This window comes from Molossus molossus, unplaced genomic scaffold (assembly GCF_014108415.1).
Source record: "Molossus molossus isolate mMolMol1 unplaced genomic scaffold, mMolMol1.p scaffold_m16_p_9, whole genome shotgun sequence".
Classification (NCBI taxonomy): domain Eukaryota; kingdom Metazoa; phylum Chordata; class Mammalia; order Chiroptera; family Molossidae; genus Molossus; species Molossus molossus.
In genome coordinates this window covers 63,174,512-63,196,701 of record NW_023425403.1, presented here as the reverse complement: position 1 = coordinate 63,196,701, position 22,190 = coordinate 63,174,512, and the positions used below count along the sequence as shown (strand labels likewise).

The 22,190-nt window shown below is 34.3% G+C and overlaps 1 protein-coding gene across 13 annotated transcripts in view; it reads right to left on the bottom strand.

Moving 5' to 3' along the window:
- Positions 1 to 22,190, bottom strand: part of MYCBP2 (MYC binding protein 2) — a 297,109-nt gene that overhangs the window by 205,662 nt on the left and 69,257 nt on the right. For all 13 annotated transcript variants that reach the window (XM_036249657.1, XM_036249659.1, XM_036249660.1 and 10 more), the window contains 8 exons: positions 19,916 to 20,112; positions 10,835 to 11,077; positions 10,533 to 10,604; positions 8,809 to 8,905; positions 4,130 to 4,203; positions 3,853 to 3,991; positions 2,324 to 2,400; positions 999 to 1,203 (listed from right to left, as the gene is read on the bottom strand). In XM_036249657.1, the coding sequence (XP_036105550.1) occupies positions 999 to 1,203; positions 2,324 to 2,400; positions 3,853 to 3,991; positions 4,130 to 4,203; positions 8,809 to 8,905; positions 10,533 to 10,604; positions 10,835 to 11,077; positions 19,916 to 20,112 (1,104 nt within the window). The remainder of the gene's footprint in view (positions 1 to 998; positions 1,204 to 2,323; positions 2,401 to 3,852; positions 3,992 to 4,129; positions 4,204 to 8,808; positions 8,906 to 10,532; positions 10,605 to 10,834; positions 11,078 to 19,915; positions 20,113 to 22,190) is intronic.

Sequence of the window (22,190 nt, the reverse complement as noted above, 5' to 3'; positions counted from 1 at the left end):
ATTTTCATTCATTCAAAATATATGTATTAAGTAGCTACACATTTTCAATGAGAGATTGTAAGAAAGGGAAATATACTATGGAGGGACAGTGAATAAAGTAAATGTAGATGATTCAAGCAACCCCTGCTTTCAAAAACTAAATCCTTTAAAATGAAAAAAATATAGAAAATATCAATCTTGCTGTTCCTTTATTCAACCCCAGTTTTTCATGCCTTTCAGAATTAAAACATAATGCTATGCCAGGCACAATTCTGGGACTTAAAACATCATTTTATCTTTTCACATAATATGCTCCACATAGATATATACAGCAACTGTGGTATCTGGTGCTCTGAATGCTAGAGGGAAAACCTGTGCTCAAGCTTCTGAAATACGGTACTATCAACTTCTTGATTATTTTAAGGAATCTCTTTAAATGTAATTTTTATTTACATATGATTTTTACTCTAGACGTTGACTTCAAATCTAAACCTCATAAGATGCTACCCCACTGGGCTGCAATGTGTGAAGTAAATGAGAAGTTACAAAAAGAGGAACTTCTCATTTTAGGAAGACTGAACAGAAGTATAGAGAAAACAAGAGATAAAGAACATTATTTCTTCATTGCTAAGAATTTGTTTTCATCTTAGAGAAATAACATCAAGAACAATGATCCATAACTGACACTACATAAGGTTTACTTTATCTAAAATACACACTACTCTGAAAATGTTGGGTTACCTAAAATAAGTTTTTAAAAATAACACCAACTGACAAAAACAGATAAACAGCCAAGTAAACATAAAGCATATAAAAATTCATAAATATGAACTCTAGAATAAAATCTGCAATCACAGTTCTTTAATCAACAATACACCACCACCATTAACTGAATATGCACCAAAGTAATAAATATCCTCTTTTAACTTGGTGAGTTTAGTGCTGCTGAAGTTGACATACCTTATATTAATAAATTCTACACTATTTTTACTGAATGTCCAGTTGATCAGTTAACTTACTTGACTCTCCATCTTCTCCTTTGCTAGCAGATCCTGTAAAAAATATGCTTCCATCTTCTGCAACTAAAAGGGCGTGAGAGCCATCATGTCCCACGGAAAAGTGCACAATCTTTGGAGATTTTGTAATGGGTAGCTCAACCCATTTTCCTGCTGAAGGACCACCTTGTTTGATTCCAAGACTCTGGTATTTTCCAGTGTAATATATCTAATATATTTTTAAAAAGAAGAGAGAGAATAGAAAATAAAACAGGAATTATAGTGCCTTTTGGAATAGTGTACCAGGTATTACATGAAGGGGGGGGGGACTTCCATATTTTATTGAAAAACAAAAACAACAAGAACCCCAACTCTTTTATTCATCTTCTATGAGTAGAGAAACACATATTTTTTCAAAAAGAGTTTGTAATAGCTATTTCATATCTATTTAGAATACTTATCTTTCATCTTTCAACTTTATGACACTTTATAAATATTCTCAATAGATATGAAAAAATGTGCTTAATAAATATACTCAAAATTCACATTAAAAAATTCAGAAAATTCTCAGTTCATTTTCCCCAGTACAAAAAGCCCTACACACAAATACACTGTATTTGCCTAGAAATTTAATTTTTAGAATTCTTGTAATTATCTTACTTTATCCTCACGGCTACTAGGTAAGAAAGAAGTTTCCATCTCTATAGACTGACCTCTACAATCTATAACATATGCCCTTACTTCCTCCAACTTGTAGTCTGTATATTTCTGCTCATTTACAGAAATTTGCAATGGATATCCTATTCATCAAAATAAACGCAAAATGTGAATTCACTCCAACTCAGGAAATTACACAAAGAGCTCCATAATTAAAAGTAAATATTTGTAAAAACAATATTTTATAAAGTTTTATACTCTTTTTTAAAAATATTTTTACATTTAATTTTTTAGAGAGGAAGGGAGAGAGATGGAAAACATCAATGTGAGAAAGAAACATCGATTAGCTGCCTCCTGCATGCCTCCTATTGGGAATCAAGCTGGCAACTGGCAACCAGCAACCAGGGCATGCACCCTGACAAGAAATCAAACTAGAACCTCTCAATCCAAGGGACCATGCTCAATCCACTGAGCCACAAAGGCCGGGCTAAATTTTATACTTTTTAATATCAATTTTCTTTCATATTTCAACATGAATAAAATTTTACCATATAACAAACATAAAATAATTTAAATAAAAATTTTAAATATGACTGTTTAAACATGTGAACTATATAAATTAGTCAGCTGCTTATATTAACAATCTCTTAAAGCAGAGAATGTTTATTTTTAATCCTAAAAGGATAATTTACCTTTCCATTTGCTGTTTTCATTAATGCAAACTCTCTTCCTGCACCAAGAATTGCTGACTCTTCATCAAATCCTGTACCTGATAATACAACAAGACTAATAAATTCTATTATTCTTAATATAAATAATTTCAAGCGCAATTTGCACTATTTTGAATAATTAAGTCAATTCAATTAATAGCACATAAAAACAAGTATGACAAAATGTCTTATACCTGAATTTTTTATTAACAATAGGTACATTACTCGAAGGAAAGATAAGGTTAACATAAGCTTCTTAATTTGTTCCAAGCTAGTGCCAGATTAATTTTTAAATATAAAGAAAAAGTTTTTTTTAAGCAATATCCCTTGAATTAATGAATGAATAACACATTTTTAGTAAGCATCTATTATTAGGTAGCAGGCATCAGAGAATTCACAAACCTTATCCTATTTGGTCTTCACAACTATATTGTCTGGTTTACAAATATAAAGCTTGATAAGGTTAGGCCAAATCCAGAGTTATTCAAGTTTGAACAATGCCATGCGATTATCTGAATTAAGGTATTTCAGATTCTCCATTCCATGCTCTTTACTACAAAACACTTCATGAATTTGAGTACATTATATGTGCATATATACACTCAGATCCTTATGCACATTTTCAAATTGTATAACTATGACTATACAATTATATATGGCACATTGTATGATTTTGTCCAATTATACAAATCACTAAGTAGTTCAAGGGCTTGTTAAATTTATAAATTATAATTTCATTTCAATATTTTTCTATGAAAGAATTACAAAAATACTATATAATTAAATTAAATATGCAAAGTAAATCACTAATGTCAAATTTATTAAATTTAATGAGATAGTCAAAAAGGGTGGGTTTTGCAAAGAATACTGTAAGATAAAAAATGGCACTATTAGACCTGTAGCAAGTTTAAACAAAAACTGAGACCCCCGTGGAAACTAGTGGTCCTACCTACCACTATGTCACTGCAAGAATAAGTATACTAAGTCTGAGAAATACTCTGAAGTTGTCTGTATATCTGTATCCAAATGAAAGATTATTCCATTTTCACAATCTGTAGGATCATTCTATGGTTAACCTGAAAATATGTTCAAATCAAAATTCAATGTTTCCATAAGATAACTATGTATATATCACTGTAGTAACAATTCACAATAGAAGTTTTCAAAATTTTTAAAAATTGAATATAGATGGAGCATATAAACTAATGATGTCTACAACTGTTGTCTATCTAAGTCTTATCAAATTTAAGTTTCTTCTTTTGCTCTATTCAAAATAAAAATGGAAAATTATCAGTTACTTCTTTAAAATGGCATTCATATATCATACTCTATTCAAAGGCCATATTTCCTAATTACTTACACATATTAATTCATAAGTACACTTTAAAGTAACAGACAGCAAAATAGCTGCTAAAATATAAGCCACACTGCTGAAAACACAATGTTGGTTTTCAAAAGAATGAAGAATCTAAAAATTAAATATGAAATAAAGACTTATTTGATCATCTTACTTATAATATGCAAGTCCTTTTCCAGATCAAATAGTGAGATACCACATGCATGTAAGCATTTTCTGGCCAGTTTAAGTTGTAATTCTTGTTGTAGAACAGGTTCAGTGCTGGTGGCAAATATTCTGACAACAAAGCCATCCTAAAACAAATAAACATCCACAGTATTATGTTGCATGAATTGGTCTTTTAAGGCTCTATAGTCCACGTAACAAAAATCAAGTAATTTATGTGAAAGGGATTCCATTTACATCAGCTACTCATGATTCAGAGTACTTACATCTCTTGAAGCAGCTATCTGATTAATATACTCTCCATCAGTGAATAAAATATTTTGACCTTCAGTGTGGCAATCTGTGCAAAAGAAAGAAAAATTAATTATATTACAATATAAATAAACATGTCACAAAATGACTTTACTCCTCTGATGAAGTCAGAATGAGAGTTCTCCAGGCAATAAGGATAAACTTGAACTCAAAGGGGGACTGTGCTTTTTAATAAAGAATTACAAATTAACAGAAACTAAGTAATTCAACTAATAATATTTATTACATTTTGTGCTTTCATTTATAAATCTTCCATAATCAAGGAACTCAGAGCCCACCTGATTTCAAAATGAATTAGTATTAAAGTCTGATCATAAACATGCACCATGATGAACAAACTATAATGTTGGTTATAATCATTTCAATACAATCACATGCAAATGTAGGCAACACTCCTCCTCAGACATATATCACAGTCATTAGTGTCACAGAAAAATACAGACAGACCTAAAGCTTCTGTATATGAGTTTATGGTGTCCAACTATAGATATCCCTTGCTTTATTAAGCAGAACTGGTTTTACAGTTTCCACTTAGATGTTTCATGCTTATTCTTAGCATTTTTAGCAGTTAGCATATTATACACTTTTTAAATGTTCATCCTTCATAGAATAGACAAATCTATGCTTATGTATTCCTTTTTGGCTAAAAGGGCTCATATATTTTGGCTGGAATACCATATTTTGTCAATATATCCATGTGTGGAACAGTACACTATATACTTTGATCAAAATAATGCACAAATGGAATTGTAACAAGGGATACCAGTATTACAGAAGGACCACTGGGACATGTGTTAGTGATTGCTACTAAGTAACATGAAACTACAAGCAAAATCAACATCTAAGTATAAATGGTATCCTTTTGGAAAAATAAATGTTCAGCAAGCAAGTAAAAAACACACACACTTTCCAAAGTAACTTCAGAGAACTAGGATGAATCACTCCATTAATTACAATACCAAAAAAATAATATTTCATTTCTATTTGCACCTGAATCAACAAAACATAAAATTCTGTTTTTGGAATGCAGTAATGGAGCCCACCCAAATAAGATGGATTACTCTATATCTTTGCCCAGGAGCTTCATACTAGCATACTTCCTTATTATAAATATGCAAAACACAGGCAGGCCCTTACCAAATAGAGAATTCAGTGATCACAAACTGGAAATAGAAACTGGGAGACAAGGCCCACTGGTAGCCCAAGAGACTTGGTAATCAAAGAGAGGAGAAATCGAAAGAAAGAGTTCCTAGTCCACTGTACAGAATACAAAGAGGCGCAAGAAAGATGCTTCTCAAGCTCTAAGCAGTAAGATTTTAAACTAAAAAGCAAAGAAGAAAAACTCATTATAATTCAGATAAATGCAGGGGTGAGGACTGAAGCGGCGCAAGAAGAGTAGTAGCAAAAACCCTCATGATCTGAGGCAACCTGTCACCAGACAATGAGAGTAAATGACATAAGGATACAATATAAAATATATGCCATGATATACAGGCTGAAATGACAATTAATAGGGGGAACAAGTATGTTTTAAGTTCATCAATGCTAGGCTGAAAACAACTAATTTATAAACTAGAATAAAAAACAAGTTGGATCATGAAGCTCAAGAAATTACCAGATTTATGTCAATTTTAAATATGGTATTCACTACCATCTATAAACCTGACAATTTACTTCTGTTCATTCTTGACTGGAAAGCTACAGGGCACAGATGCCCCTAGCCGGGAGGGCAGAAAACGTACTATCGAAGAAATTGCAGTCCAGGTCAAAGAAATGGAAAAATGACAAAAGGCTTCTTCAGGCTTGAGGGCAAATCTTCCTGCTGTGTGGTTTCAAAAGATTTTCTCTTTATTCTTTCATTATCCATCATGTAATGTTATAAGATAGCATCTTCAGGAAAACATCAAGCAACATCTGCCATTTTGGAAGACACACAACATGGGACTATTCTCCCACAGCTTGTTTCATTCTTCACCGTGAATACAATACATATTTATGAAACACAGAAAGCCACACTTGTATTGTTAAAAGTCACAGTTCATATGTTAAATATGAGAAGGGATTTAAGCTGAAGATAGTAGTAAGCCATTTTTTATCATGGTGGAATAAATATAATAGTTGAAGGTAGACTATTTGAAAATGATCTTCTCAGTCACAATCTCTATCAAATGATGAGGGTTTCTCAGAAATAAATTGTACATATTAGTATCCATCTGTAGGGTGAAGGTTAAAATTTTCTTTCAGGACATTATCCTAAAATGATTTGCACAAAGACAGAGAAACAGGGACACTTATTATGGTGTGATTTATATTACAAAAAATTGAAAGAAACTTCCATTCCAGTTTGTTAATCAATGGAATATATTTTATAACATAAAATGATATCATGGAAGACAATTTAATGGCCTGGAAATATATTCAGAATAATGAGTGAAAGGGATAGGTTAAAAAGCAGCAGGTAGCATGAGATCACTTTTACATATACACATATACACAGGAAAAAGACAGGAAGGGCATTCACCAATATGTTATAATGTTTACATATGAGAAGTGGAGTTACAATAAATTTTGATTTTTTTTTTAGCTTATATGATACTTACACAATAAATACAGGATGGGACAAAAGTAGGTTTATAATTGTTCATATAAAAAATAATACAATAACTAATAATAATAATACAAGAATAAACTTTGTGTTTCATGTACTTAAACTGTAAACCTATTTTCCCCAACCCTGTATAATCCCTTTTATATGAGGTTACATGCTATTTTTTAAAAATAGACACTAGTACTATTATTATTATTCGGACCAAAGACATGACCCAAACGTGATATTAACAAAAAAATTCTAGCCCTGGCCAGTATGGCTCAGTGCTTAGAGCATCAGCTGCAGACCAGAGAGTCCTGGGTTCGGTTCCCACTAAGGGCACGTACCTTGGTTGCAGTTTGTCCCTGGCCCCAGTTGGGGTCGTGTGGGTGACAACCACTTGATGTGTCTCTTTCACATTGATGTTTCTCTCTCTCTCTTCCTCTCTCTCCCCCTCTGGCTCTATCTGAAGATAAATGCAAAAAAAAAAAAAAAAAATGTCCTAGAGTGAGAATGAAACAAAAAAAAAAAAAAGAATGAAACAAAAAAATTCTAGCCCTGGCTGATTTGGCTCAGCGGTTAGAGCATGGGGCCCAAGGACCAAAGGGTCACGGGTTTAATTCCCAGTCAAAGGCACGTACCTGGGTTGCAAATTCAATCCCCAGCCCGTCAAGGTTTTGCAGAAGGCAACCAATCAATGTGTCTTTCTCACATTAATGTTTCCCTCTCTCTCTCCCTCTCCCACACCCCTTTCACTCCATCTAAAAATCAGTGAAAAAATATCCTCAATGAGGATTAACCAAAAAAAAAAAAAAAAAATCTGTACCAATATCTGAAAACAGTCATTTACAAAATTGCTTTAATAGGTCATCTGTTTTCCAAAGTAGATTTATTCATGAAACACACATAAAATGTGACCTTTACTTTAGAATAGTGTCATTTACACTAATTTGGATATATGTATATATAGCGATGTTCAAATAAATGTATGATGAAGTTATAAAAATACATTAAAAATTAACAAAGAGGCTGGGAGCAACTATTCTTCTCAATGTGATCTTCAGAAGTAGTTCTCTATCATTTTCAGATGATCAAGTGCTTGGAAGTAACATTGTTGCTTACCATGAAATTACTGCTAAACACCTCAGACATTCAAAATTTCATATCAACAAACTCCTTTAGAATGTATTAAAGTTATAAGCAAATTCAAAGACCTCCCAATTGAGAGCATACTATGCATTTGCCCAGTATTCCACAACATTTAAGATATATTGCTTCAGAATTTAGACAGCACAGTGATTTGAGGGATAAATATATGAGTAAAACTTCATATATTAAAAGTATAAACAATGACATTTTTAAAAATGTCCTGACCTGCCCTGAAGTCTTTGCCTCTGAAAACCCTTTAAAATAGAAGAAAATCCAAAGTACACTGTTGTTAAAGTAAAAATAAACAGAAAGTTCTTTAGTCCATGCTTTATGAGAGCCAGACTGTGGTTTTATTAAGAACAACAAAGTAACATCACCCCACTAATTCGGGAGCTGAGATAGTCTTGGTAAGGGTGGGGAATCAGGCTGCAGATGGGCAAGAACTTAAAATCAAATATTAAAACACTGGCCTGGCTGGTGTGGCTAAGTGGTTGAGCGTTGACCCACGCACCAAAAGGTCCTTGGTAATGCCTAGTCAGGACACATGCCCAGGTTGTGGGCCAAATCCCCAGCAGAGGGGGAAGGGGGCGGGGGCATGCAGGAGGCTGTCAATCAATGTTCTCTCTCCCTCTCCCTTCCCTCTCTCCCTGAAATCAATAACGAAAAAAAATGTTTTAAATATATTAAAACGCTATATACTATATCCCTGATGTTTGTTTTCCTCAGAGGCATTAACTTTATATAAACTATAAAATGTTTTGCATGTCAAGATTTTTGTAACCTATTTGTAAGCAAGCACAATTCCTTGCTAATCATTCTTTATATATGTAAATGGCCTAACATGCGCATTTCTTAAATCAGTTGTGAAGAAAACAAATGAGGTGTTCACTAACATACCTGGTAACATGACAGTACCATCTTGTTCCAGTGTTTCAGGGCTTATTCTTATGGCTGTCATGCTGTGGTTATTCACATCTCTATACAATAAATAACCCTGGTAACAACAAAAAAAATTTGTAATATTGTGTTAAAAAATTTTTTTTATTACCAACTTAGCAGAAAAAGTAGCCATACAGTTCTGTATTATAGTTTTTGAGGTACAATAACACATCACTATTAATGTCTAAAATAGATTAACGATTAAAAAATATAAGAACACGGGTAAACTTTAATAAGAGGAGAAATTATATACCATTGGGTATCAATTAACCAGTTATATTCTCAGATACATAATAGAATCTCTGCACAGGACAGCACATTTTGTTCAAAATTATTATATCACTTGCTAAATCAGTAATAGAAATGACCACTGTTTAACAAATATTTTAAGAAAAAATAACTGAAATACTTGTTAATATTTAAAAATAGAGTAGTAGTTTTAGATACAGTGATATGCCCCTGAACATATTTTTGTAACAATTATTTTCCATGGTATTATTTCTTAGATAAACTATAGTAGTGGCAAATAAAAATTCAATGAGACATTTTAAACCAGGTTAAGTTTTAAGAGAAAAATACTGAGAAACTTACATTTAAAATTTTAATTGCAATAGTGATATAGCAGGATTATTTTTCATATAACAGTAATTTCTTAATTTTCAAAATGTTTTCAAATATCTTTTACTATTTGATGCCGACAACAAATTGTGAGCTTGGCAAGGGATATCTTTATTCTATATCTTCCACAAGGGAACTTGGCTTCACCCCTTAGATAGTGATAGTATAGAAATCAACACTCTGGTCCCTTCGTGTACAGTTTATTTGCTATTCTCCATAGAAGAAAGAATGATATATCTGATTGTGGTCACCCATTTGGCCATGTGATAAGGCAGCAACATGGGCCCTAGCCGGTTTTGCTCAGTGGTTAGAGCATCCACCCGCAGACCAAAGAGTCTCAGGTTCGATTCCAGTCAAGGGCACATATCTGACTTGCGGTTAGGTCCCCAGCCCTGGTCAGAGTCATGCAGGAGGCAACCAACTGATGGGTTTCTCTCACGTCAATGTTTCTCTCTCTCTCTCTTTCCCTCCCTCTCTCCTCCTCTATCTGAAGATAAATGAAAAATATCCTCGGGTGAGGAGTTTAAAGAAAAAGACAGAAAAAAGAAAAGCAACATGGACCCAGCTCTTTTCTCTCTTTGATGATACTCTGTATGATCCTCCATGTACTGTTTCATGTAAGGTACTAGTCTAGATGTAGAATAAATGAGTTTATGGAAAGAAGATCTAATTAGGCCTCAGGTCACAGTTATATGCCCAGTGCAAATTTGCTGATGATAAAGGTAGTCTTTGATTCTTATCTAGAGGCTCACTTAAAAGAGAAGTCCAACAGAAGACATTTTTATTTCCATTTTACAGCTAAATCACAGAGAATCAAATAAGTTAACTGAGTTGTCCAAAGTCACACAGCTAGTAAAAACAGGGCCAGAACTAAAAGTTAACATCTAATGAATTCTAAGCCAATGATCTTTACACTACACTATGCCAATATTATAAACATATTATTAAAAATATACCGTATCTGTTTAAATAGAAATTATATTATTTATTGATTAAACAAGTAGAAACCACATGTTTTAAAAGAGGAGAAAGACAAGTTTGTTTTATTGTGGATATTCTCCTACCTGAGCATACCCTAACCAAGATTTTTTTTCTTTTCTGTTTCTGATGCGAGATGTAGAATTATATATATGGCCCTGCAAAATAACAAAAGTTAGTCTACCAACAGCTTCATAATTAACAACAAATTAAAGATATAAAAATAGGTAAATGACATCTAATACATTTGTTTCCATTAAGATTTCAAAGAAAAACTATTATATCCAAATTAGATGGTACCCTGAAAATAAAGCTTGAAACTAACAGAAAATAAATCAGTGAAGATATAACTTCTGTTACAATTAAGAACTGTAAGAAATCACATTACCCTAACTGTTCCGCTGTATCCAGAGCCTATTTTGTATAATCCATCCTTGCATAACAGATAAAGAAAAAATCCATCATTCTGAAGTAGACATTGATCATCTTCATCAACAGATATTTCCTTTAATGGCCACCTGTGCATTAAAGCTGCTTTCTTAATGCCATTGCTAAACCAGTCTTGAATTTGAATTTTTCCCACCAACACTGCCTGTACACTTCTCTGTAGTGAATTTAGTATCGTTGGCACCTATTCAAGAGAGAAGAAAAAACACACACACAAAAAGACACTGTTAAATGTCCCAAACATAAAACAGACAAAATAAAGACACTATAATCATATATCATCATTTAGAAAAAAATAGTTACAATAACATCAATAGAATAAAACAGGTAGGAATAAATTTAACTAAGGTTATAAGACTTATAATCTGAAAACAATAAAACACTGAAGAAAGACACTGAAGCCAGCACAACAAATGGAAAGATATACTGTGCTCATGGGTTACAAGAATTAATATTATTAAAATGTCCATACTACACAAAGTAATCTACAGATTCAATGCAATCCATATCAAAATACCCATGGCATTTTTCACAGAACTAGAATAAATAATCCTAAAATGTATATAGAGCCACAAAAGACCCTGAATAGCCAAAGCAATCTTGAGAAAGAAGAACAAAGCTAAAGGTATCCCTCTTCCTGATTTCGAACTCTACTACAAAGCTATATAGTAGAGTTTGATGCTGGCACAAAAACAGACACATAGCTCAATGAAACAGAATAGAGAGCCCAGAAATAAACTCATGTCTATACAGTCAATTAATCTATGACAAAGGAAGGAAGAGTATAGAATAAGAAAAAAACAGTCTCTTCAGTAAGTGGTATTGGCAAAACTGAACAGATTACATCCAATAGCAAGAAATGAAACCAGTTTCTTAAATCATATATAAAAATAAACTCAAAATGGATTAAAGATTAAAATATACAACCTAAAACCATAAAACTCCTCAATAAAAACATAGGTTGCAGCCTTGGCCAGTTTGGCTCAGCAGTTAGAGCGTCAGCCCGCAGACCAGAGACACCTGGGCACATACCTTGGTTGCAGTTTGTGTGGGTGCCAACCAGTCGATATGTCTCTCTCACATTGATGTTTCTCTCTCTCTCTCTCTCTCTCTCTCTCTTCCTCCCTCCCTCCCGCTTTATCTGAAGATAAATGCAAAAAATATCCTCAGGTGAGGATTAAAAAAAACAAAACAAAAACATAGGCTGCAAACTCTTTGGCATCAGTCTTAGTAATTTTTTTGGATCTGTCTCCTTGATCAAGGGCAACAAAAGCAAAAATAAACAAATGGGACTCGATCAAACTAAAAAGCTTTGCGTAGAGAATAAAACCATCAAGAAAATGAAAAGGCAACCAGTGAATAGGAGAAGATATTTGCAAATGATATATCTGATATCCAAAATATATAAAGAACCCATACAATTAAACAGCAGCAAAAAAAGGGCAGAGGACCTAAATATATATTTTTACTAAGAAGATATACAGATGACCAACAAATCCATGAAAAGATGTTCACCATCACTAATCATCAGGGAAATGCAAATTAAAACCACAATGAGATACCACCTCACACCTGTCAAAATGGCTGTCATCAATAAATCAACAAACAAATGTTGGTGAGAATGTGGAGAAAAGTGAACGAACCCTCACGCACTGTTGGTGGGAATGCTGACTGCTACAGCCTCTATGGAAAACAGTATAGAGGTATTCCTCAAAAGTTTGAAAAGAGAACTAGCGTACACTCCAGAAATCACACTTTTAGGTATTTATCCAAAGAAACTGAAAACACTAATTTGAGATGACATATGCAGCATTATTTACAATAGCCAAGATATGGAAGCCACCCAAGTGCTCATCAATACATGAATGAATAAAGTACATATATAATATAGAATATTACTCAGCCATAAAAAAGAATGAAATCTTGTCACTTGCAACAACAGGAATGAACCTAGAGAATGTTATGCTAAGTGAAATGTCAAAGAAAAATAAATACCACATAATTTCACTCATATACGGAACTTAACACACAAAACAAAACAGAAACAGACTCATGGACAGAACAAACTTGATACTTGCCAGAGATAAGGGGAGTAGAGGGGATAAGTAAAATAGACACCAGGTATTGAGAGGTATAAATTTCAGTTATAAAATAAATATGCTGCAGGGATGCAATGTATAGCATAGGGATTATAGTCAGTAACATTGTAATAACTATATTATATATGGTGACAGATAATTACTACATTTATTGTGATGATCATTTTCTAAGGGACATAAATGTCAAATCCTTATGCTGTACACCTGAAACTATTATAATATTGGATGTTAATTATATTTTAATAAAAAAGAGAAAATAAATTGCTCAAAATGATCACATTTGGCATGTCAGTGAAAGTACAAACTAGAAAATCATCTATGAAAAGCAAATCTCAAGCAGGCCAAAATAAAAATGTCAAATCCAAATAATATTAACTTGCATTTTTTTTACTGAAAACCCTAAATATGCATCTTTCTCCAAAACACCACTACTTGTTTTAAGTTTTGTGGATGAAAACATAGTACATTAGTAAAAAGTATAAATACTGAATATAAATTAAAATTATTTGTTGTATTAGAGTACACACAAGCCAAATGATATCTTTTGTATAATATAATCATTAATATGCTTCATGATAATTAAGCACAAAATTAAACATAAGAGAAACAGTGCTGCTTCTGCTGATAAAGTGTCCAGTGCTTTTCTTAAAACTTTGCTTCTGCATTATGCCTAATGCCCATTAACACCAAAATTTTTTCATGATATGAAAACTAATTGTGCATTTATTCAGCATTCATTTAACCAATATTTATCAAAGACTTGCTAAATACCTGGCATTGTAAATGAAGCCTCAACAGTCACCAGCATGAGACCAACACTCTGACACCAGAGGAAACTGTGTTGCTCATCTTTTTTATTTTATTGAACTTACTGAGGTGACATTGATTAATAAAACTATACAGGTTTCAAGTGTACAATCAATAAAACATCATCTGCACACTGCATCGTGCACTCACCACTCAAAGTCAAGTTTCCTTCCATCCTCACTTACCCCCCCTTTGCCCACTTCCACCTCCTTTCTACCCTAGTTTCTTTCTGGCAATCACCATTCTGTTGCCCCTGTCTATGTGTCATATATTGGCCAATAAACATATAAAAAGATATTCAACATCACTAATCATCAGAGAGATACAAATTAAAGCCACAATGAGATATCACATCACACCTGTCAGAATGGCTATCATCAATAAATCAACAAACAAGTGCTGGCGAGGACATGAAGAAAAGCGAACCCTCGTGCACTGTTGGTGGAAATGCAGACTGCAAGGTGCTTCCAGTGTTGAAAACAGTATGGAGTTTCCTCAAAAAATTAAAAATGAACAACTTTGCATTTGTCACCTTTTGTCTCTTTTACACCCATCCACACATCCAACTGCAGAGCCAGACCCCAGGGCACTGTACTCAGCCATAGTTCTACATCTGTGCTACCCACTATGGCAGCCACTAGCCATATGGGGCTATTGTGACCTTGAAATGTGGTTAGTGTGACTGAGATGTGCTCTAAATGTAAAATATACACTGAATTTGAAAATGTTGTATAAACACAAGAATACAGAATCTTATTAATTTTATATTGATTACATGTTGTAAGTTTTCTTTTTTGAGATATTAACTGCATTAAAATTAAGTTAACCTGTTTCTTTTCACCTTTTTATGTAGCTAATAAAAAATATTAATTACATATGTAGACTACATTATATTTCTGTTGAACAGCACTGCTGTAGAGGGTACAGCTTTCAAAGGGATAACTGACACACTTTTCTCAGATATATTCTCTTCCCCTTCCAGTTCTAAGGCCTCTGACTCAACCAAAATACATAATTTTCATATATATGGTTGAATACAAGTTCTCTCCCTAAAAGCAGTTACATTAAACTTACAGCTCTTTTATCTAGAATTGTTATCTACATTCCTACACAATATACCAAAACTTCCATTTTTATTTTTATTTTTGTTTCAGATACTTTCTGTTGGTGTCCATTATGAAAGATGATGCCCCTCCTCCCTTTCAAATCCTCAAAATTGAGCTATTTAATAATTTGTAGTTAAACCAGTATACAGGGGTCATTTTATTATGACTGTGGAATCATGGCTTAGAACTAAGCCAAATTATAAAACATGTATTTCCCTTTTTGCATAATTTTTACTTTTCTTGTCAAATTGTCTCATTTTTGCATATGCTAAGCTTTCTCCACAACTACCTTTAAGTGTTCCCCATACTGCTCTCAATAAAGTCAAACATCATTTCTATTTCTTCCCCTTGATAACACCCCTCAAGAAGTCCTGCTCCAGTCTAGACTAAGGACAGAGGCAAACATACAAGTTAAAATTGTTCCATAACTTGCATGTTCGATAGCATCATGATCTTTCCCCAAACGTGACTGATGATTGAGCTGGGTATAGTAAACATCATTTCCCCTTAGGACTTTAAAGGCCCTGTTCTGTTACTTTCTGTGCCAGTGTTGCTTTTGAGATGTCCAATGCCAATTCTGCTTCATCTTTAGTGCATAACCTGTCTTTGCTGTCTGGTAGTTTTATCATTTCTTTATTACCAGTGTTCTGATTTTGCAAAGTTATAGCATGGTGTATGCCATTGTGTTAGGCACTCAGTATATTTTTTATCAGTATGAAAATGTGTATCTTTGAGGTGAAGAAATATTCCTTGTAAAATTTCTTAGGTAATCTCCTCTTCTCTGCTTGAATACCATTTTACATATTGGATTTTCTAGATGAATTCTCTAATTTTATTTTTATGTCGCACCTCTCTCCTGACCCCTTTCTCCCTCTCTCCATCTCTCCCTCCATTCCTCCCTTATCCCCTCCCCATCTTCCTCTCTCTCTCTCCTCCCATCTCCACCTCTCTCTTTTATTTTCTGGGGACTTCTTCAACCTGATCTTCTAACCCTTCTGATTTTTTATTGCTCCTATCTTCTTTTTAACTTATAAAAACTTTCTTGTTCTCTAAGCTTTTTAAGAAATAGAAAGCTGTTCAATGTAAACAACTTTCTTCTCTTATCCCTCTTCAAAGTATAAATTACAGTTTTCTTTGAGTTTCTTCTGTTCTCTATATTCTTTTCATCCAGTTTCTTCTTCTTCATTAATTATTATTATTACTTATTATTTATTATTATTATTATTATTGATTTGGGGGGGATCTCTGTCTTTCATGTTAGTCCAGTGATACCTGGCTGTATTTTTAAGAGTTAGCAACTAAAAACTATTAAGAAGCTTGGTGTGAGTGGATACAATTTGACAGATAGTGAGTTCACCACCTCAAAATGATCATACTAAGTTTAGCAGTGTCACTGGAGGATCCCCCAACCCTACAAATGTCTGCATCTGTGGGTCTTTCCTCACTCTTTTTCTAAAGTAGAATCTGCCACTTTCTCCTAGATTAGAAGATACAAGAAACTTCATTGCTAGTGTTCTGGGAAGTTATTGAGGATGAAGAAATTTCATCATCAATATAAGACTTTTGCTTAATTTCCATTTTCAGCCTGGTTCCTCGGGTCCACTCTCAAATGTGCCTGGTTTCCCCTGGCCTCTCTGGCTCAATTTCTTTAGACAGCAAAACTATGTCAAAGGAGTATTCTCATAGGACATCTGCCTAGTTGGGAAGGGTAGAAGAAGGGCTCTGAGTTTTTCTATCTTTCATTATACAGATTTCCAATAAATTTTTAGCTCTTTCCCTCACCACTACTTTCTAGGCATCTATTATTTCTGATTCTGATTCCTTTCTAGGCATCTATTATTTCTGATTCTGATTCCTATCTTGAGTTTTAGGTGAAAATCAACTTACTTGGTATGGGCACTAGCCTCATGAGGAACTTAAGTTTAAGCTTTCTCCAACTTCTATCTTTTACAATGTGTCCCATTCTTAAAGGTTTATACTTTTAAAAAATTCCTTTATTAGCCCTGGATGGTGTGGCTCAGAGGTTGGAGCACTGGTCTGCAGACAGAAGAGTCACAGGTTCAATTCTAGTCCAGGGCACATACCTTGGTTGCGGTTTGGTCAATGGCCCTGGTTGGGGTCTTGTGGGAGGCAACCAGTTGATGTGTCTCTCTCACTTTGATGTTTCTCTCTCTTCCTTTCTCCCCCTCTCACTCTGTCTGAAAATAAATGGAGAAGTATCCTCAGATGAGGATTTAAAAAAAAATTCCTTTATTATAACCTTAGTGGAGACTGGAGAGAGAAGTTAACATGTGTCTTCAACATGGCTGTTTCACTCATGCTTTCTAAACAGAGTACTCAAGTTTTATGAACACCCAGTGCTACAATAAGAAGTGTCAGATATGCCCCTTTTTCTTTGTTATTGATTTTCTCTCCCCAACACAGTGGCAGGCCCTAAAAAATTTCTTCTGATATACTGGACTTCTTTAATCTAAGGACTCAATATGATTCAAAAATTCTGGGAAATCTGCCATTATTTCAAGTGCTGCCTTTCCACAAATTGTTATTGCCTTAATGGAACTCAAGACTGTACTATCACATTAGACTTTCTCATTCTCTATCCACATTTCCTTTTTTATCATTCACAGTTTCTCTCTTTGTCTCTGTGTGGCATTCTGAATAATTTCTTCCTCTCTATATTTCAGTGCACTGTTTCTATTTTCAACTATATTACCACTGGTTAATTTATCCTTTAACTTTCCAGATGTAATAATTTGGTTTTTCATTTCCAGGAGCTCAATTTAGTTTGTTTTCTGATTTGATTACTTTTTATATTCATATTCCTTCAGCATACTTTTGATACTTTCTTTTATTACTTTAACCATATTAAATAAGTATATATACTATAGATTCTATATCAAATAATTTCAATATATAAAGACTTGGCGGAACTGTTTCTGCTATATTTGTTTATACTAGCTCTCAATGATGGTGGCTTTATTTCATGTGCATTTTGTGAGATTAGATACAATAGTGTTGTGTCTGTGGGAAGCCACTGAAGTCTACAGTTCATCCCTCCAGAAATAAAACCACTCATAGTTCTACCACCCATACCCTACTTTAAACTCTCAATTTAAGTTTTTTAGAAAACTTAAATGTACTTTAAGATAGGCAATGTACTTTTTAGATGTCAAACAATTTGAGATGTTCGAGTTACACACTATAGGAAACTATAGGAAAATTTTTCTCCCCCATCCATAGTCTCATCAAGGGAAATTTGTGAAATAAAGTTGGCAGGTGGAATCAGAGCCAAATCATAAACACTGTAAGCCATGTTAAGATAACAGGCGTTAATTGGTGTTTAGGCTGGAGTCAGGGATGTAGTCATGAGGCAGGTCTACAGAGACCCTCAGGTGTTGATTCAGGGACTCTAGTAGTTTTGTGCAACCTAGTCCTTTATCATAATACTGCAGTAGGGAAGACCCACATTCCAGTCCTGTCTCTGTTATTTCACAGCTCTCTATACTACAACTATACTAAACATTTTTCAGTCTTCAACATTCCACTCTTATTCTTACCTCCACACCTTAGCATATGGATATTAAGAATATTCTCTCTCTTCTACACACCCAACACTAACACCTCCCTCTGGAGTGATCTTTTTTTTTTTTTTTTTTTATCCTCACCCAAGGACATTTTACCATTTTTTGTTCAAGTAGAGTGGGAGGGAGAGAGGGGAACAGAGAGAGAGAGAAACATCGATGCGAAAGGGACACATCGAGTGGCCGCCACCCGCACAACCCAACCAGGGCCAGGGACAAACTGCAACCGAGGTATGCGCCCCCAGAGGGAACCGAACCCGGGTCTCTCTGGACCACAGGCCGATGCTCTAACCGCTGAGTCAAGCCGGCCAGGGCTGGAGTGATCATTTTAACTCATCATTTAAATCTTACCTCATATCCTCTAGGATAAACCTACATTTAAAAAAAATCACATGGATGCTTAATAAGTTCATGTGTTTATGGTCACTATACTTTTTAAATTTGTTATATGATATCAAAATGTTTGTTATGTTATTAAATTTAGGAAGCATCTGTATATTATCAGCATGTATTTAAATAAAAAATTTGCCAAACTCTTAAAGCACAACATATTTTGAAATCCACTGCATAAAGGAACTTCAAAATAATTAAGGATTATAGAGAGGGAAAAAAGGATTTCAGGCAGTGCAGAAAGAAGAAAATGGGTAAGAACAGAAAGCCAGAGTAAGGGCACTGCTGATTTGACAAGTGGAGTTCAATACCACTGAGTAAGTTACAAAAAATAACCCACTCTACGCCTTTTGCTATCTTTGGCCTGCTAAACACAGGATGAAGGTAGCCCTTCTATCTATTCTGGAGGTTGTCCAAGGGGCCAGAGAAGAGCACATAACAGAGATTTAAAACTAACTTCTTACTCAATTTCCAGAACAGTCCAAAATAATTAAATCAAGTTCACATATAAGGAGGAGGATGTTTCCCACCACTAACGATAATGAAGAGTTTATTCCACAAGTATCGAAAGCTTAAAATGTAATACGCAAAACTAAAGTAGCTCAGAAACAAATCAACTCATGAACTATAATTAACATCAAAAATATAGCAAAATAATATCATATATTTTTATTTCAACAGAGAAGAGATGTTTGGAAACTGTGAAGAAATTCCATACTTGAAAATTCAAGGCAAGAGAGGAGATGGGGGAGGATGGAAAGCAAGATGCTGCAAAGAAGGATGAGCCTGTGGTGCTAACACAAAACTAAGCTCAAGATCTCAATGTTTTGCCAAATTTCATTTTATTACCTTTAAGGCTACAGAGTTAAACATACATGTAGCTTAGCTCAAATACAACACATTATTTATATATCAACCTTGGACAGATCAAACTACTATACAGACTCAGAAAAAGCAGGGAATTCCTACTGACAGAAATTGAGATGAAATTTCCATTCAGCATCTTATAACTCTCTAAGCAGCTATAAATATGAAATACCTGAATAGTTTGGCAAGCATGGCTGCCATTGTTGGTGAGGATAGCAGAAATGGCTTGAAGTGTCCTTCCTGTTTCTCCCCAAGAAGCCACCAGACTAAAGAGGCAAGCACAGGAAAGTGCTGTAAGAGACTGTCCTGTGCTGTCATTCATTCCAGTACTTCGGACAGTGATTTCCAAAAGGAGCTGGAAGAGAGATTCTGTGGATAAAATAGAATTCAATTATATTCATTCAGCAGACAGAACATTATATGCGTGTATTTATTTTTACCTTGCCTCATTATAAAAAAAAAAAATTTAAGGGGCAACTTGAATACTTATTTTACATTAGTTCCTTTCTAGTTACTCTTTTACCCCAAAAGTTAGAATATTTATATAAAAAGAACCTTAGAAAATCTTTAGTTCAACTCCTCATTTTTTTAAATGAAGACATGGAATTTATCCAAGGTCATTTAAAAGAAACTCGCCTTGAGGCATTCACATATGCCAGAAATATCCTATCAAGTAATAGACTACTCATTGCATTTATTTTACCTTTAACTAGGAAGAATACAAGCTTCTTAAAATGTTAAGTGTCCAAAAAATTATGTATTTATTTGCAAAACAACAGAATACATAAAAATACATAAAAGTATAAAATTATAAATTTTATAATTTATTGTAATATAAAACTGCCTTTATTGCTAACATAGTAGTTCACACCTTACAAAGGTGATATGTAATTCATTTTATAAACTAGAAAAACCTCCAAATCAATAAAACAGATATCCTCTTCCTTTTATTAGTAATGAAACTGAAGCATAAAGCCATTTAGTGGCAAAGATAGAAAAATAACACATGAATGTTCTATGGCTATCAGAAGTCTCCACACAAAATTCCCTGAACAACTCTGCCCAAGACTTAATCCACAGACTTCTGGGTATCTCTTCTGTAGAAGGAAAGGGGGACTTGAAAATCTTTAAAGACTGAATATTCAAAATCAGAAAACGAGACAGAAAAATTGAGAAAGATGAAGAGAGGGAGTGGAGGGGAGAAGGAGAGCAAGAGAAAGAGAATTCATGTATTGCAATTATCTGAAAACTACAAGGCCATTTGTGGGGGTTGTTTTGTTTTGTTTTGTTTTGTTTTGCTAACTCACAGAAACCTAGGCTTTCTCTATTCCTCATCATCCATACCTAATCCTTAATTAAGTACTGTCAATTCTGCTTCCTTATTAATTCTTCCACTTTCTCTATCTCGTCACTATCTTCCCAATCCATGCCATCACCATCTCTTAATTGGACTATTAAAAAGTGTTCATTAATTATAACTCCTACCATTCACTTTGTCCCCTTATTGGCAAAGAGAATTTTCAAACCAAACAGATACTCCACTGAGTATCTATTCTCTCCTTTGTTAATTCCTTCTTGCTCCTCCTATTCCTTCTATTCTCCCTCCCTTTCTTCATTTGTCTTTCCTCTTTTCCATCAAACCTTCCCCACTTCGTTCCCTCCACCTTCCCCTCCAACTATCCTTCCTTTCCTCCATCCTTTCATCTATCCTTCTTTCTATCCTTTGTCCTTCCTTCCTTCTATTATTATCCTTTGGCCTATTAACCTTCTAATTATTCAAGAAATACTTGTTGAATTCTTCCTATACATCAGGAACTACACTAGGTTAGGTAGTACTTTGGCAAACAAGACAAAGAAGGTCTCTGCCATCAAAAGAGTTAGATTCAGCCCTGGCCGGTTGGCTCAGCGGTTAGTGCGTTGGCCTGCGGTCCAGAGAGACCTGGGTTCGGTACCTCGGTTGCAGTTTGTCCCCGGCCCTGGTTGGTCGTGCGGGTGGCAGCCACTCGATGTGTCCCTTTCGCATCAATGTTTCTCTCTCTGTTCCTCTCTCTCCCTCCCACTCTACCTGAACAAAAAATGGTAAAATGTCCTCGGGTGAGGATAAAAAAAAAAAAAAAGAGTTAGATTCAGTTCTGGCTAGTTTGGCTTAGTGGTTAGAGCACTGGCCTGCGGACCAAAGAGTTCAGAGTTCAATTCTGGTCAAGGGCATGTACCTCGATTGTGGTTTGGTCCCCCGCCCTGGTCGGGGTCATGCGGGAAGCAACCAGTCAATGTGTCTCTCTCACATTGATGTTTCTCTCCCTCTCCCTCCCACTCTATCTGAAGATAAATGGAAAAAGATATCTTCGGGTGAGGATTTAAAAAAAAGTTAGATTCAAGTGAAAGAGAACAATTATAAGTGCTACAAAATAAAGAGTTTTTTAAAGCATAAGAAGATAGAGGGTAAA